This window comes from Epinephelus lanceolatus, chromosome 24, assembly GCF_041903045.1.
Source record: "Epinephelus lanceolatus isolate andai-2023 chromosome 24, ASM4190304v1, whole genome shotgun sequence".
Classification (NCBI taxonomy): domain Eukaryota; kingdom Metazoa; phylum Chordata; class Actinopteri; order Perciformes; family Serranidae; genus Epinephelus; species Epinephelus lanceolatus.
In genome coordinates, this window is record NC_135757.1 from 20,430,393 (window position 1) to 20,448,346 (window position 17,954).

At 42.1% G+C, this 17,954-nt stretch overlaps 1 protein-coding gene across 5 annotated transcripts; it reads right to left on the bottom strand.

Annotated features, from left to right (window-relative positions):
* Window positions 1-1,473: 1,473 nt before the first annotated feature.
* LOC117269413 (uncharacterized) lies at window positions 1,474-17,493 on the bottom strand. 5 transcript variants are annotated; one of them, XM_078165866.1, is made up of 16 exons: window positions 15,126-17,493; window positions 14,761-15,018; window positions 10,988-11,065; window positions 10,765-10,890; window positions 10,522-10,662; window positions 10,261-10,356; window positions 10,036-10,153; window positions 9,773-9,950; window positions 9,401-9,688; window positions 8,931-9,115; window positions 8,627-8,847; window positions 8,417-8,539; window positions 7,925-7,983; window positions 4,227-4,322; window positions 2,511-2,571; window positions 1,474-2,073 (listed from the first exon to the last, which is right to left on the bottom strand). In XM_078165866.1, exons 2-9 carry the CDS (start codon window positions 14,779-14,781, stop codon window positions 9,505-9,507), a joined length of 942 nt encoding a protein of 313 aa, XP_078021992.1. In that variant the 5' UTR covers window positions 14,782-15,018; window positions 15,126-17,493; the 3' UTR covers window positions 1,474-2,073; window positions 2,511-2,571; window positions 4,227-4,322; window positions 7,925-7,983; window positions 8,417-8,539; window positions 8,627-8,847; window positions 8,931-9,115; window positions 9,401-9,504. The 5 variants fall into 5 exon arrangements, with proteins under 5 accessions (XP_078021992.1, XP_078021991.1, XP_078021993.1 ...); XM_078165865.1 differs by having other exon boundaries at window positions 1,475-2,073; window positions 7,921-7,983; XM_078165867.1 differs by lacking the exons at window positions 1,474-2,073; window positions 2,511-2,571; window positions 4,227-4,322; window positions 7,925-7,983 and having other exon boundaries at window positions 8,114-8,539; window positions 8,950-9,115.
* Between the last annotated feature and the right edge of the window lie 461 nt (window positions 17,494-17,954).

Genomic DNA, 17,954 nt, shown 5'->3' on the forward strand with positions numbered 1-17,954 from the left:
TGTTAAAAAAAAAACTGTTAATGGGAGCATCCAATCAAGTGCACCAGTGATAGGGTATAAAAGGCGCCAGTTTCCATCTGTCCTTGTTGCTGGTCAGGTCTCCCATGTGTAAATGCTGCCATGCCTGTACCGCTGTATGTGGTTTTTTTCTGGTTTGGTGAATAACACCCATGATATGGTGCACCGTACAATTGCCTTTTGACTGCTGTCTTACTGCATCATCCAGCCACTATGGTCATTCTAACAGTCAGCTTTATGGCAAGACTCACTGCTAGTCTACACACCAAGATTTGGCTGAACAGGTATCAGCCGAACACTTGCAAAGCCTGATCTTCATGTATACTGCAGAAATTGGCCTCAGCGAATGGGTAGGTGACTTTCAATGATTGTTAGGCAACTGTAGCTATTTAGCACAATGTAAGTGGATTTGTGGCTCCAAAATTGTATCTGTTGATCTGTGTGGGATGTTGAATTAAGCCAGCCTGGTCTGAGGCCCCTACATGGCCCCTGAAGAGAAGTCCCCACTTGCAGAAGTGGTAGAAGATTGGGCTTTAGAATTCTGGAGGATAAGCCCACATGTTGGGTGTTTTAGGCTGTTCATATTGAGATGGTGGTCTTAAATGATTTTGGGGTCCCATTTAGTTCACTTCCTGTTGTTAGATGGACATATCATAGTATAGAATAGAACAGTCTTTATTGTCATTGTACAGGGGGTACAAAAAAATTGAGGGTGCTCGCGCAGAGCTACCATACACCACAGAAAAATTGTTTAAAAGAACAAAAACAACACAAGGGATTAAGAAGGTATTCTCTTAAAATAGAGACATGAAAGGTGAAAGTGTAATATACACTGCAAAAGTGTGATATGCACACTTGAGTCTGAGTGTTACACAAAGCTTAACTTCAAAAAAATTAGAAGAACCTCTGCCCATATGGGATCCTGATTGGGTTTAAAATGTTTAAAATCTCAGCAGCTCAAGCTTGTGAGCACTGAACTTTCTATTATCATTATCAAGAGTACATGAAAACTGTGTTAGCAAAAGCCCCTAAAAATGTCTGGAAAAAATGTCTTGAAATGATATTCCTGTTCAGCTTTGACCTCACTGGATGCGTCTCTCCTCTCTCTCAGCTGGCGTGGTGAGTCTGTGACAGCGTGTACACAGTAACATCTAGGTTGCTATGGCCGTTACTAAGGAGGATCTACCTGCTGCTGGACATAAAACGTAGCAGAAAGTGATGCCAACAGACCTCGGCGCAAGCGCGTTGGTCCTGACTGCATCACTGTTGTGCCAAAGCATAAAAATCAAGAACCATGAAGAACCGTTTGTACCTCACACAAACAGTGAGCTCTGTCAATAAAGGCAAAGTAGCTGTAAATGCATGCGTGCAAGCGCGCGCAGGCTGCCATCACATCAAGCCACATTAACGTGTTTGTCTTTTCCTAGAGGCTTTTCATCAAGTGTCAGTGACTGATCCTGGCTTAATGTGCAGTCTCTTGCTGCCATCTAGTGGCCCTGGCATGAAAACACATTTCAACTTCCTCCTCTCAAAAATGACTGTTCTGAAGACATGAGCAAGATATGACTGCCAGTGTCAGGCATAGGTCATGTAAACAACATGTTTATTTATCATATAGGCCCTAAGCAGAGTATTATTATTGCACTTGAATATTTAAACAATGTTGAATGACAGTAGCCACAGTTATAATTGTGATTACTGTAATAATAAAAAAAACACAATCCAAACTATATGTTTTTAAGGCCAGTTTTTATTTTTTAAATTCTCTTTCCATTGTCCTCATTCCCGCCCCTCCTTTTCCCCCTTATCCATGCCATCAGCATCCATTAGTTTTAAAGACAAAGATAATAATTGTGTGACCATGTGAGCTGACAACAATGTCCTGTTTGGCTTCAGCACCCTAATCCATAGCATCAAGCACTCCCTTCTGCAGCTCCAACCTCCACCTCTCCTTCACAGGGAGTCTGAAGACCTCCATGCTGGGGCCCGGACCCCCTACATTGGTCTTCTCCTGGCCAGAAGGCCAGCAGTGGTCCTGGCCAAGGGCTTGCTATTCTGTGTTTAAAAACAAAGGACAACAGAAGTTTGTTTGAATTTTGTTGTAAGCAGATGCACATCTCTACATGACATACATGACCATGTAATCATCCATCCATAATAGGGTGACTTGATGCGGGGTCAGAGGTGCACTGACTCCAATGGTGATAGCTCTGCCCATCAAGACTTCATGGGGGCTAAGTCCCGTTGTGGAGTTTGACGTGCTGCGAATAGCATACAGCACTAGTGGCAGGGCATCAGGCCATTTTAGCCCTGTTGTCATCATAGTCTTTGTTAACTTTCCTTTGATGGTGGAATTCATTCTCTTCACTTGACCTGAGCTCTGTGGGTGATAGGGAACATGCAATCTCCACTGGATCCCCAGTATTGATGCAAGACTGAGTAATTTTTGCAACAAAAGCAGGGCCCCTATCACTATTTATTCCCATAGTTACCCCTAAATGCATTGATGTACCACAGAGGATGAGGAAACGGCTGCCTGTTTGGCTGCTGCATCTGAAAAACAAATACAAATAAGAAAATATCAAAAATATATTCTAGTTCATGTAGCTCTAGCTGTAGTGTTCATATTTGTTAAACTGGAGTGCCCTTACACCAGGAGGGACTTTCACAGCAATCTTGTCCTTCTGTTGGTCAAAAAACTGTTTAAGCATTCTATAGATGTCTTGCTTCAACAGAATAACAATTTTTAATTACTATTTTATGGCATGCACATAAACCACTTTTCTCACTTACACACTATCTTAAACCACCTGGGAGGTAAAACTGTTTATTTAGTTTTTAACTATTGGGTCACTAAGAAAAACGAACAGGACAGTTTAACACTGACTGAAACTCTCCACCTGTTCTGAAATTAATTGGTTAGTCTCTTGTAAAAAAAGACTGTAAAATAGCTTTTTCAAATATGAATGTGTTCAAGTTTCTATTTCAATAATAAAATCCCCTTTGGGTTAATTTTCTGTGAACTGTTTCATCTCTGTGTGATGTAAAATAATGAGCAGATCAGAGGAAACTGTCAGTTTATTGTTTTGTTTATTGACCTGATGATTTTAGAACAGATCAGTGACACAGATGTTTGTTAATCAGTTTAAACTTGAGTTTAGGAAAGATCCAGACGGTTCAGTTCTTCATGTTTTCATTGTTCAAATTTACACAAAACAGAAAAATGTCAGTGACGATACTAAAGAAGTACAAACAATGAGTTAGTGTTGGTTAATGAGTTAAAGTACTGATTAATGACAACAGTATTCAGCTAACTGATCCAAGATTGCAAGAAATAGTATAAATGATCTCTGGTTACACTATTGGTTTAGTATAGGTGATGTCAGGGACAGTCATCAGGGCTGGTGTGGCCAGGGCTGTTTGGCATACTGGATGGTGTCGAGTGCAGCTCCGATGTCAGAGGTTTTGGCCAGAAGGTGTTGTGTCATTTAAATTTTGTGATTTAAATTTAGACTCGAAGATTTTTATGTTTTTTAACTGAGTATACTAAACTACGACATTTTTATGACTTCTTATGCTATTTACCATACAACTGACCTTTGACCCCTCTCTGGCACCACCCTCACTGTTGCCTCTGTCCATCTCCACATTATCCTTCTTCTCTGTAACAGTTTTAAAACTTTATTATCTACTTTATTATTATTACTATTATAATTTGTACTTATTAATAATCATCTGATATGAACCATCAGTCACTGTTAAAACAATATCACAAAAAAACTTCAAAAGGTTACATGTTCATGTGGCGTCAGAAATATTTATAAAAACAGAATTAAATTATTTTTTGATGAAATATCTTCTCATAGGATCAGTTTTTTTTGTTTGTTTTTTAGTGATAGTTTTCATTCTTAAACCTTTTTTTCTTCACAGTACATCCAATACTCAGCCATAATCTGACTTTCAGAATAAAGGCGAGAAATTTAAATTCAAATACTCGGCAGAAAAATACAATGAAATTATAATTCATCTGTGGTTGTTTGATTTATGAAAAAGGAATCTCTCTGTTTGATTCATTATAAATCTGTATTTTCATTCAGTGGGTATAAAAAAAACTACTGTCTAATGATCCTGAACATGTTGGACATGTTTAACTCAAACAGCCATGAACATGAGGGTGAGTTTCAGGTGAGTGGATAACCTGTTAGTACCTTTGATGAAGAGGCGGAAGGTGTCGTTCTTCATACAGGCCAGACCCATCATCAGTTCATCATCAGAGGAAAATGCCACCAGGTCTCCATCCTCATCTGAAAAAATAAACCATCATCACCATCATTCTGTAAAATCATCTTCACTCCAATGTGATGACATTGCACCACTAAAACTTCTCCATCTCTATCTGAAACACAAAATATTTTAGTGGCTTAAATATTTTATAACTTTCAGAACGAATATGTATATATATTGTACTACATATATATGTAGCAATAACGTTTAAAATGAATAGAGTAGAAATGTTAAAGAAAACAAAAAGCTAATTATTGTATTACATTGCTACAATAACATGATATAACAGCTAATTATTACAGTTTTATCTCCACCCAACATGACCTTAGATATATAAATATTACATGATATTTAGTAGATAGTTAAACTCATGTTTGGACAGATGAGATTAATATCAGAATAAGGACAACATAAATCTAATATTGTCTTGAAAGTTGTGAGGATCCTCAGATATAAAACATTCACCAATCTTTAGAAAAATCTAACCTGAGCCTTAAAACCAGAGCTCTGTACTGCGAATATTTACTGAATATTTACTACTACAAATATCATCTAGGTGCTGGAAAATCCATTTTATACTACTACAGCTGAAACAGTGACACATACCATAAGAATAAATCTAAGTAACTCATTCATTTCATGAAAAAAAAAAAAAAAATTATAGTCAGATCTGCCCTGATGAAAATATTATACCTTGCTCATTCACACATTCACCCATTTTTCCAGATGTCCTGCTGCTTTTAGCCTGAATATTTACTACAAACCTGAATAATAGTGCCATCTGGTGGTCATTTGCATACAGAGAAGTTGGATCTTTACAAGTTGGGTCAACGGAGAAGATGGAATATTGGACGCAATACACAATCACTGAAAAATTCAAAGGTTGTTGTTGGATTTTATACCCACTTTATAAGTACAGCATATAAAAAGACCCAACATAGACCCCAAAAACGCTAACCCTATGGAGCACCTGACCCAAAATGAAGAAGTAAAATGCTGACACTTGCTCTATATGACAAAGTGTCTGAGAAAGAGCAGGTGAAATTGGGACACTTTGCCTATGGAGCACGTGACCCAAAATGAAGATGTCCACCGTGGTCCTGGTACACAGAAAAAAAAAAAGAGTAATTTTGGGTCACGTCTTCCATCGGTAAAGTGTCCGAATTTCACCTGCTCGTTTTCGGGCACTTTGTAACCTCGAGCAAGTGTCCCAAAAACAAGAAGTAAAATTCTGACACTTGCTCTATATGACAAAGTGTCTGAGAAAGAGCGGGTGAAATTCGGACACTTTGCCTATGGAGCACGTGACCCAAAATGAAGATGTTCACCGTGGTCCTGGTACACCGAAAAAAAGAGTAATTTTGGGTCACGTCCTCCATCGGTCAAGTGTCCGAAATTCACCTGCTCTTTTTCGGGCACTTTGTTACCTCGAGCAAGTGTCCCAAAAACAAGTAGTAAAATTCTGACACTTGCTCTATATGACAAAGAGTCTGAGAAAGAGCGGGTGAAATTCAGACACTTTGCCTATGGAGCACGTGACCCAAAATGAAGATGTCCTCCGTTGTCCTGGTACACCGAAAAAAAAAGAGTAATTATGGGTCACGTCCTCCATCGGTAAAGTGTCCGAATTCCACCTGCTCTTTTCGGGCACTTTGTTCAGGTAAAGCACTCTAGGTGTAGGCCCTGGTTCCTGGAGCCCACAGGGGCCCTCTGTCCTTGTCTTAGCCCAGTGTGGGGCTCTCAAGTGTGGGTAAAGCACTCTGGTTGTAGCCCCTGGCTCCTGGGGTAAAATTGGGCCACTTTTGCAAGGACAAGAGTGTCCCCTTCTGACTCCATCAAATCTGCCTGTGTCAAGTTCAAATACAGCAAGTTGACTTCTCCAAATTGGGACACTTTTTCAATGAGAAGAGTGTAGCAACTCATAATGTAATAACGCTTCATAATGTAATAACAGAAATGTAATAAAAGTTGATAATGTGTTAATTGGCTCATAATGTAATAACAGCTCATAATGTAATAACAGCTCATAATGTAATAATGGCTGATATTGTGAGAAAAAGTGTTGCATTATCATCATTTTTAGGTCAAAACTGCACACACTGACAATGAGAGTGCACTTAAGGGCAGAGGTCTGTGTTTGTGTTTGACTATTTGTTTATAGGTGGCGCGACCGTAACCAACTCAAAAGCCGGCTGGAGAAGAGGGTGGATTAGGGAAGAAGGAGGGGGACTGCAGTTCATGTACTTTAAAATGGCATTTCCTTTGTTTACTATTGCTACAATAAATGCAGGACACAATAACGTCTACAATAAAAACACATTTAAGATTGGTCTTTTCAAATAACACGAGTGAACACTCTCTCCTTCCATACAACCTAGTGAAGACCTTCCAGTCAAAATGTTGCTGTTATTTTATTGTTGGTCTTAATGCCAATTTAAGTAAGACTTTTAATAAGCATTGTTTTCCTACTACTTACGTTAAATACATGATAGCAGCGTAACATATTTATTCAATTTACTTTTTCTTTTAACTTGTGCAAGAATGAGAAGAGCGTTTTAGAACCATGTAATAACAATGGACCAGCTCAAAAGTTCTTAAAATGTAAACACAGCCTGTCAGGACACCCAAGTAAAAACAGAAGTCCAAATAAATGTATCTAAACAATATGCATAAATAATACATAACCATAAATCATAGTTGCCAACAAAAATCAAGTCCAGGGGGCTCCATTTGTCAGTGACTGTGCCAGTGTTCACTCAGATCAAGGCTTAACAAGGTTCTTCTAGTGGCTCAACTTTATACATCTTACATAATAAAATGTGAGAATGCAATTATGATTAAATAATTCTTGGTTTCACTAATTTAGTTAACTATGCACTGAAACCCATGTCGTTTGCTTTATTTGCACCTTTATGATGTAAAAACTATGATAATGCAACACTTTTTCTCACAATATGAGCCATAATTACATTATGAACTGTTATTACATTATGAGCTGTTACTACATTATGAGCTGTTACTACATTATGAACTGTTATTACATTATGAGCTGTTACTACATTATGAACTGTTATTACATTATGAGCTGTTATTACAATATGAGCCGTTATTACATTATGAACTGTTATTACATTATGAGCTGTTACTACATTATAAGCTGTTATTACATTATGAGCGACGCCAGTAAGACTCATAATTTAATAGGTTATTACATTATTACATTATGCACAAAGCTGTCATTACCTTATACGCTCATGATTTTGTTACATTATGAGCCGATTATTACATTATGAATTTTTATTACATTTCTGTTATTACATTATGAAGCGTTATTACATTATGAGCCATTACACTTTTACAATGACAAGAGTGTCCCATTCTCACTCCATCAAATCTGCCCCATGTCAAGTCCAAATACAGCAAGTTGACTTCTCCAAATTGGGACACTCTTTCAATGAGAAAAGTGGTCCAACAGACACTTTTTTTTTTCAATTTGGGACACTTTGCCCCCAAACCCCTCCAAAACTGATGAAGTCAAAATGGGACACTATTCTTATTGAATTAGTGGCCCAATCTGAAGAAGACATTGAAGTTTTAAAATGAAATAAACATACCCACCTACCATATCGAGCGCTGATCCACCGCCTCTGGTAACCACGTCAGGTGCGGTCCTCTGGTAACCTGTAAAGAAGATATGTTTTGGGGGCACTTTGGTTAGTCTGTGTGATCTTTTTGCTTCTGAATATGCCCAGACGCAAAGAGATCGCTGGGGCTGTAAGCCCCCACGCCACATCAAGGCAGTGCCCATGTGGAGGTTCAAATGTTTAATTAACAACAAATTTATTAACATCAACAAACAACAACAAACATCACACAATTTACAAAATTTACAGAACTATTTACAGAACTACTCTGATTAAACATATTTACAAACATCACACAATTTACAAAATTTACAGAACTCTAACTACTAACAACTATTTCCTACAAACACAAATACTACTACTTAAAACTAACTAAACTAACTGAAACTACTAAACTAAATTACTAAACTAAACTACAACTATTCCGTGCTGATGGCCCACTATTCCTTGAAGAGGTCTTTCAACACGACCTGCGCCATTATTTTTTTGCCGAACGAGGTCCTCGGCTTGGCAGGCGAGCCCTTGGCCGGGTTCAGCATCCTCTTTTTAATTCTGTCCGCCATCACTACAGTCAGACTCTTCTTGGGAGATGGCTGTAAGAACAAGAGCAGGTAAGCACAGGGCTCAGAATCATTGAAAATTCACTGTGTTGTGATTGTGATTATAAGGTTTGGACCTACCAACGTGGCGGGAGCTGAGGACGTGCATGGAGCTGAGGATGTGGGGGGGGATCTGCCACTGGCTTCTGGTCATCCAGGGCTGTCCACACAAAAAGTTGCCTCATTCTGCTTGCCAGGGCCACAGTATTGTGAAGGGCGTAGAACCTTTCCTGGGTCGCCACTGAGTGACACATAAACTTGGCCACTTCTGCCCTGGCCTCAGCGGTGTTCTGCTCAAAGTTCTAAAAAGAGAAGATCAAAATTGGCTCAGTATTGATTACATTGACTAGGTGGAAATCTAGTGTACGGATACTGTGATACTCACATGTGCGGCCAATACCCACATATGTGGCTACAGCACTTCTTATGTCCAGGAGGGATGGACTGCCCGGAAGACCCATCTCCACCCACGCCCTTCGGACATATCGGACCATGTCTTTTGCTTGTCCACATCCAAATGAGCTGAAGAAATAACTGTTTGTTGCCACTGTCGTCTTCTCTCAATGTCGTCTGAAATGAGAGAGAATAGAGAGGTTACATTATATCTGCATAATTATGTAAATGAAAAGAGCAGTGTGTGTGTGTGTGTGTGTGTGTGTGTGAGAGTGTGAGAGAGAGAGAGAGAGAGGTAGAGAGAGAGAGAGAGAGGGGGGGGAGGGGGAGAGAGAGAGAGAGAGAGAGAGAGAGAGAGACAGACAGACAGACAGAGAGGGAGAGAGAGGGAGAGAGAGAGACAGAGAGATGAGAATATTCAAATGATTTTGAATAGGAAACAAAGGATGAGTATGAGTTTACCCAGGAGCTGGGCGTCTTAGCTCTAGGGAGGGACTGGCAGGTCGTGAGCAAGTTCCGGGTCACCAGCCGCAACTGCTTTGCCTGCTTGACAGCGGACTGGTGACTCAGTTTCCGTCCGCCCCACCAGCCTCAACACCTTCTTCAGCTCCCTGTGTATTTGCCGCAGCTTCCCTTTGTGGACCCGGCAGTGGTGGGGGGGAGTGTCTGTCATATATTCGATGAAGCCCAGTGCATGGCCGATGTAAAGTGGAGGGCGCCAGACCAAATTTCCTCAAAAAGGAAGGGTATCTGTGGAAAGAGCAGTTTGGATTTAGTTTCTATAAGTCTTGTAATTACATTACTCTGCTACTGCTTTCAGAGTTCAATACTTACACTTTTATCAGCTGTACGTTGGCGATAAACTCCCACGTCCAGCAGGTGATGTCTTTCCATCCAATCATCATGTACTTGACGAATGCCTTTGCCCTGGATGCCTTTGATATGGCGTTCTGACGGATTTTTGATGTTCCCTCAGGCACCAGGACAAATCTGTATTCGTCCATGTACGTTTCTGTAAAGATAGAACAAAGATGTGATGAACATAGCATGACACCCCTCCACACACCTGCACACATAGAAAATGTGTTGTTTCTCACCGATGGAGGGAGGGAAGGAGAGCTTTCTCATCTTGGAGGCCTTTGAGCAGCCTCCAAAGATTGGAGCTAACACCTTATACAGGCTCGACGTCTCTTGGATAATGGTGGGTGCATCCTCCTGTTACAGAACAAATCACAGGAGAGAAATGTAAAATGTGTTGTTTAGCTTTGTTAGTAAATATAATTTAGCTTCATTCAACATTTCTGCTCTCTAGTCTCACTCACATCTTCACTGATGGCTTCCTCGCAGTCGTCCTCTTTCCCCTCCAGTATTTCAGCGACAATGGCTGAAAGACCCTTCTTCATCGCCTCCTTGTCTTCCTGTAACAGAAAATGTGCAACATGGCATGTCATTATTACCAGTTAATACAAAATAATATTGATTTTCAAAGAAGACTTAAATGGCCCAATGGCAATTGCTTTGCAGTGGATTTGGGGCCCGGGGCCCACAAGATGGGATACACTGAAAAACATGATTTCACTCACATCGGACTCTTCCTCCTCCTCTCCCGAGGCTGCAGACAAGCTCTTTTTGGGCTTCTTGCTCGACGAAGGAGCTGAAGGAGCCGGCAAGCTCTTGCTCTTTTTGGCCTTCTTGGTGGGTGCTGAAGGACCAGATGTGCTCTTCTTAGGTGCGGAAGAAGGAGTTAGAGAACATAGGAACAGAAAGCTGCAACACAAACTTTTGTGAAATACTTGATTGTTATATATTTATTTTTCTCTTCTTACCTTCTTCTCTTCCATCTCCCTCTGTTCCTCCTCCTTCTCCTCCTCGCTCTCCTCCATCCTCTGCTCCTCCTCCTTCTCCTCCTCCTTCTCCTGCTCACTCTCCTCCTCCGCAGCATTGCTGCTAACCTGATCATGAAGAAAGAATGATAAAGCATGTTTGCATTAAATGTGTAAGCATTGAAAAATAAATCAAACCTTACATTTCATTCTAGTATAATCTAACCAAAGGAGCTGCAGCCTCCTCCTCCTCAGCATCAGCACCACCGCTGGTGTCGCTGCCGCTGCTGCTGCTTATGATGACCTGATCATGAAGAAAGAATCACCAAAATGCACATAAACACACCAGAATGAACATAAAACAGCCCAAAATACACTCTTCTATGCTCATACAGTGAAAAGGCGTCGAGTGAAAGCTTTCTAAAGGTCTTTTGCAACTTAATTAGACCTCTTGAAGACCGTCACACTCCCGCACGCATCTTTAATAGGTCATATTTTGGCAAAAATGCTTCAAAACACACCATAATTAACAGAAGATAACATCACACACACACCTCTATGCATATACAGTTGAAAAACGTTGAGTTCCAAAGAAATGCATCAAAACTGACTATAAAACATATAAGTTCATATTTTCACCAAAATGCACAAAAACACACCAGAATGAACATAAAACAGCCCAAAATACACTCTTTTATGCTCATACAGTGAAAAGGCGTCAAGTGAAAGCTTTCTAAGAATGTTGGGATCTAAATTACCCTTCGTCAGAAGGGGCTTTACCACTGCCGTTTTGAAGGCAGCAGGGAAGACACCCGTCTCAAGAGAGTAATTTATTATGTTTAAAATAGCATGCATTTTTTCATCTGCGTAATATTGCAAAAATTAGGCCTATCCTGACCCAAAAAGGTGCAGAAAAATTGGTCCACGCTTTTGTTACCTCTAGGTTGGATTACTGTAACACTCTATTATCAGGTAGCTCTAGTAAGTCCTTAAAAACTCTCCAGCTAATTCAGAATGCAGCAGCACGGGTACTAACAGGAACTAAGAAACGAGATCATATTTCTCCTGTTTTAGTTTCTCTGCACTGGCTCCCTGTAAAATCCAGAATTGAATTTAAAATTCTACTGTTAACTTATAAAGCTCTAAATGGTCAAGCTCCGTCATATCTTAGTGAGCTCATAGTGCCATATTATCCCACCAGAACACTGCGCTCTGAGAACGCAGGGTTACTCGTGGTCCCTAAAGTCTCCAAAAGTAGATCAGGAGCCAGAGCCTTCAGCTATCAGGCTCCTCTCCTGTGGAATCATCTTCCTGTTACGGTCCGGGAGGCAGACACCGTCTCCACATTTAAGACTAGACTTAAGACTTTCCTCTTTGATAAAGCTTATAGTTAGGGCTGGCTCAGGCTTGCCCTGTACCAGCCCCTAGTTAGGCTGACTTAGGCCTAGTCTGCCGGAGGACCCCCCTATAATACACCGGGCACCTTCTCTCTCTCTCTCTCTCTCTCTCTCTCTCTCTCTCTCGTATCCTACAGTTGCAATCAAATTTATTCAACTCCCATTGCATATTAGGCTTATTGGCAAAATATACAATTTCTCAGCTGTTTGCAGTAAACAAATTACACAAGAACTGTTTAAGTAGTTCAATGAAACTAATATTACAAGGGTTTTGATCCAAATTCAACGCAAAATGCTACTTTTAATGACTACTGCAGTCTCAAAATTATTCAATCCCTTCATGACAAGCATCTTCAGTACTTAGTAGAGCACCCTTTTGCTGTTATGACCTGCTGCAAACGTGATGCATAGCCAGACACCAGCTTCAGACAACGTTCCTGAGGAATCTTAGCCCATTCCTCATGGGCAATGGCCTCCAGTTCAGTAATATTCTTGGGTGTGCGTTTTGCAACCGCCTTCTTCAAATCCCACCAGAGATTTTCTATGGGGTTCAAGTCAGGCGACTGTGACGGCCACTCTAGAATCTTCCATTTACTCTTCTGAAACCAAGCCTTGGTGGACTTTGAGGTATGCTTGGGATCATTATCCTGTTGGAAGGTCCAATGACGCCCAAGCTTCAGCTTCCTCACAGACGGCACGACGTTTTTACCTAAGATTTCCTGATACTTGACTGAATCCATCGCGCCCTCCACACGCTGCAGGTTTCCAGTGCCACAGGCAGCAAAGCAGCCCCAGAGCATCACTGAGCCACCGCCGTGCTTCACTGTGGGCAGGGTGTTCTTTTCAGCATATGCTTCATTCTTCTTCCTCCAGACATATCGCTGTTCCATAGGCCCGAAGAGTTCCAGTTTTGTTTCATCACTCCACAGAACAGAATTCCAAAACTTCTGTGGCTTATTTATATGGTTTTGAGCATATTGGAGCCGACTTCTCTTGTGCTTTTGGGTCAGTAGCGGTGTACGTCTTGGAGTCCGGGCATGGAGCCCTTCGGTGTTTAGTATGCGCCTTATTGTACAAACTGAAACCTCAGTGCCTGCTGCCACCAAGTCTTGCTGCAGGTGTTTTGCAGTCACTCGAGGGTTTTTGAACACTTGCCTCCTCAGGAATCTGGTGGCAGCCACTGATAGTTTACTCTTTCTGCCACGTCCAGGTAGTGTAGCCACTGTTCCTTTAACTTTGAACTTGCGAACTATGCTTCCAACTGTATCTCTAGGAACATTCAGAGCTTTTGCTATCGTTTTGTATCCTTATCCTTGTTTGTGCAAGGCAATGATTTCTTCTCTGAACTTTTTGTACAATTCTTTTGACTTAGCCATATTTCTAACATGCAATCAAACGTCACTCTCAACAAACCCCTAGCCAGTCCAGGTATTTATGTGTTCTGTCTCAAGCACACCTGAACTAATGAAGCCCTTGATTAGTTGCACCAGGTGTGCTTGAAACAGGGGGTTGAATAATTGTGATTAGTTGCATCAGGTGTGCTTGAGACAGGGGGTTGAATAATTTTGAGACTGCAGTAGTCATTAAAAGTAGCATTTTGTGTTGAATTTGGATAAAAACCATGGTAATATTAGTTTTATTAAACTATTTTAACTGTTCTTATCTACTTTGTTTATTGCAAACAGCTGAAAAATTGTACATTTTGCCAATAAGCCTAATATGCAATGGGGGTTGAATAATTTTGATTGCAACTGTATTACTGCATCTTACTAACTCGGCTTCTTCTCCGGAGCCTTTGTGCTCCACTGTCTCTCAGGTTAACTCATATTGCAGCGGTGCCTGGATAGTGTGACGTGTGTGGTTGTGCTGCTGCCGTGGTCCTGCCAGATGCCTCCTGCTGCTGCTGCCATCATTAGTCATACTTCTACTGTTATTATACACATATGATTATTATCACACATGTATACTGCCAGATATTAATATATACTTTCAACATATTGTACCACAGTTGCCAGAACTATAACTATAATATTATTACTTTCAATAATGTTGTTGTAAGCTACTGTCATTACCTTCTGTCCTGCATCTCTCTATCTCTCTCTCTCTCTCTCTCTCTGTCTCATTGTGTCATACGGATTACTGTTAATTTATTATGCTGATCTGTTCTGTACGACATCTATTGCACGTCTGTCCGTCCTGGAAGAGGGATCCCTCCTCAGTTGCTCTTCCTGAGGTTTCTACCATTTTTTTCCCCATTAAAGGGGTTTTTTGTGAGGGTCCAAAGGACAGAGGGATGTTGTATGCTGTAAAGCCCTGTGAGGCAAATTGTGATAAAATTGTGATTGTGATATAACAATGTTTACAGTGAGTAAATGTGAGTGTATTATGCAGTGTTTGCTGAAAATATTCCGATTTTTAATTTTTTAATGTTTTACAGATGACAATGCCCCATATGTGGAAACGTATTAAATATGGTAGCCAAGCACCTAAGAGAGGGCCACAACCTGGAAAATCATAAAGAAAGGGCCATTTTAAACCACCTGGCCACCGCCGAAAGCCAGTGCCCCCAGGACCCTGCCCCCTCCCACTGTGTGCCCCTTACCTTCTCAACCTGGAGAAACATTTGAAGGGCCACAAGGAGTGTACTGCGGCACGGCTGAAACGGGAGATAAGGGACCTTTAAAGGAGTGCCGCCATTGCCCTCCTTGCAGAGTTGAGGGCCACCAATCCAGATCCACCGATGGTGAGCACCCTGGATCTGGCAGATGAGTTGGAGGACCCGGAGGAGGGGACATCTCTCTGCCAGAACAGGACATGTGTTCACGCTCGCCAGAGGGTCCGAGAATTAGATCTGGAGGTTCTGCAACACCGCAAGATCATTGGTGACCTCAACGTGAGTGAATGAAAAATACATAGCAAATATACATTCTATCCATACTCAGTTTCTTTATATAACTCAATCATTACATTGTCATTAATTTGCAGTCCTGTTTTCTCTTGCTGTTTGTTTCTTCCTCTGCAGAAGCAGTTGCAGGGACAGCCCGGGCCCCAGCCCCCTCCACTCCAGGTCGAGAGCTCTGATGATGACCAGCAGCCCCTGCCGCAGCAGTGGCAACAACAGGAGCCAGATGGCTCATCCTCGTCTGGCTCTCTCACCTCTTCCTCCTCTTCTTCCGAAGAGGAGAACCACCAGCAAGAGCCCCAGAGTGAGGTCCACCTGATTGTGTCCTCGGATGAGGAGCAGCCGCCGCAACAGCAGCAGCCCGAGCAACAGCAGCAGCCGCCACCGCTGTCACAACAGCAGCAGCCCGAGCAGCAGCAGCAGCAGCCCAAGCAGACGGAGCAGCCGCAGCAGAGGGTCAGCTGCGGCCAAAAAGAAGCTGCCTTTCAGCATGGCCTCCCCCGCTGTGGTGAGAAGATAATTGATTAGTGTAATACAGTGCCATAATCATTTTGCCCAAGGCCAAAGTATGTAACTTAAACATGTCTTCTTATTGTTTTTCTCTCTACCCAGGCAACCACGAGCGAGAACAAGGCTGCCAGGGAGATAAAGAGTAAGAAGCGGCTGTCAGTTCAGCCACCTCAGAAGAAGAGATCAGTGTCTTTGTTATGCCCCACCCTTAGGCCTCCTGTGCCAGCAGCCTCTCTCCTCTGCTGCTGGCACAGGAGCTTTTAAGCACCTCCTCCATGCCATACCAAAAAGTGGACTGCAACAACCACAGAACAAAATGGTCACAATGTAGTCAACCACTACACAAATGTTGCCAACTTACACCTAAGCAGCAACCCACAAGTGACCCACCAAATGTGGAGTACAGTGACCACCACCCTAACGGTCATAAACCACAACTTACTGCACACAAGTATTTAGCACAGCTACACAAAACCGTGACCAAACAAACTAATCATCTCAAGCAAAACAAAATCACAATCAAGTTGCTCTGTAAAGTGCCAAAAACTGGGAAACAAGTTGTTGGGGCACCCCAACCCTGACGTACCTACCAAGACAGCTACCTAACCTAGCTAGTCTTCAGTGGCCTGCCGAGCTCGAGGCGGCTTTAAACGCTGAACTCAGTGCATCGCGGAAGACCATAGAAATAGCCAACTGTAATATACTGAAGCGTGCCCCCACTCAGGATTACCACCAAAAATAAAAAAGGCAAAACAACAAAGTGGCAAGATCTTACCTGCCCGGTGACTACCTAGTCAGGGTGCTTAAAACTAAAGTTTCAACTCAACACAGAGCAACAACCACAAATGATTTAACAAAAGAGAATACCTTTACACGAGATACACACAAAAACCTCACATTTACATCACCTCATGGATGTTCAAATCCCGGACGAGCCCCCATTTGTTACGCCCCACCCTTAAGCGGCCCTACGGGGCTAACAAAACTCCATCACAGACCCAATAATAACCACATGAACACCTTTAAAACACTCAAATCCATGGGATTTATTAGAGTTAAAACAGGCAAACAAGACAACAAAAATCCCTCGGTGAGAGGCACCAGAACCAGCAGTCCCCACACCAGAGCCTCTCTCCTCTGCTGCTGGCACAGGAGCTCTTAAGCACCTCCTCCACGCCAGGTGTGCTGCACCTCTTTAGGTAATGCAGCACACCTGGGCAGATCTACAAGGAGGGAAAAGGGACAACAGCAAGGAACACATACACAGCCGTAACAGTCTTCTTCTTCCTCTGCACCTGCTGCTTCTGCGGCTGCAGAGGAGTCGGAGGAGAGCACCGATGAGGTGAGTGAGATGGATTAGTTCATCAATAATTTTACAAATCTTTACCAAGTGTAGAACCAATGAGGATATGTAGTCATGTAGTAGTGGTGTTAATGATGTTTTGTTTTTGTTTTGTTTTGTTTTGTTCTGTTTTTCTAGGAGGAGAAGCAGCCAATTTAAAGCATCAAGATCCAAAATCCTGCCCAAGTATTCCAGGGTGTCCCTGCAAAGGATCACCATCGTATTCAAGGAACTCAAGAAATTATACCGGGACATTGGCCGCACGGTGCTGGGCCACCAGTGAGTGTGGAGCGCGCTGGAGGAGAGAGCAGCAGTGCATGGGTCAAGTTAAGGTTACAGTGATGTAAAGGAGGAGGTTAACTTATTCTAGTGATGGGTAGAAAGCAAACACAAGATTAAAACTTTGCTTCATGTCTCATCTTTTGAACTAAATAAGCAAACAGAAACTCAGGTCTGCCAGGACTGCCCTTCACTCTTTCTCTCATGGGGCGGCCATGTGAAGGTGAAAGAAAGAGTGAAAGGCAGTGCAGCCGTGTGTGGCAGTATTTTCTTTTTTTTTTTTTTTTTTGGCCATTTTGCCTTTAATGGACAGGACAGGTAAGCGTGAGGGGGGGGGGGGGGGGGGGGGGGGAGGAGATGACATGCAGCAAAGGGCCGCTGCAGCAACAGCCTTGTACATGGGATGCCTGCTCTACCACTAAGCCACCAACGCCCCGCTACAGTATTTTCTTAAATCCCTTTTATTCATATTGTTTTCTTAATTCCTTTTTCAGTAATTTTTTTCTTAATTTCCTTTCCTTTTTACTTATGCACTTGCTGAGGGATGTTGCAGCTGACAGAGAAAGTTCCCTCATCACAGAATGATTTTTCCTTTCTTTACTTTTATAGATGACCAAAACCAAGGTCTCTGGGGAATGCCCCATTTGTGGACATGAGCTGAGAGCCCTTTCCAAGCACCTCCGGCAGAGCCACGGGCTTCTAAACCTAAAAGAAAGGAGCATCCTCAACAATCTGGCGACTGGCCGGATCACAGTTGATGCTG

What these genes read in the sequence shown, in the direction of transcription:
- LOC117269413 (XM_078165866.1), bottom strand. Translation starts at nt 14,781, where the DNA reads ATGTTTCTCCAGGTTGAGAAG. An exon ending in TGTTTCTCCAGGTTGAGAAG is followed by an intron (nt 11,066 to 14,760) that starts GTAAGGGGCACA and finishes CTTCATGATCAG; the next exon opens with GTCATCATAAGCAGCAGCAG. An exon ending in AGGAGGAGGAAGAGTCCGAT is followed by an intron (nt 10,357 to 10,521) that starts GTGAGTGAAATC and finishes TTTCTGTTACAG; the next exon opens with GAAGACAAGGAGGCGATGAA.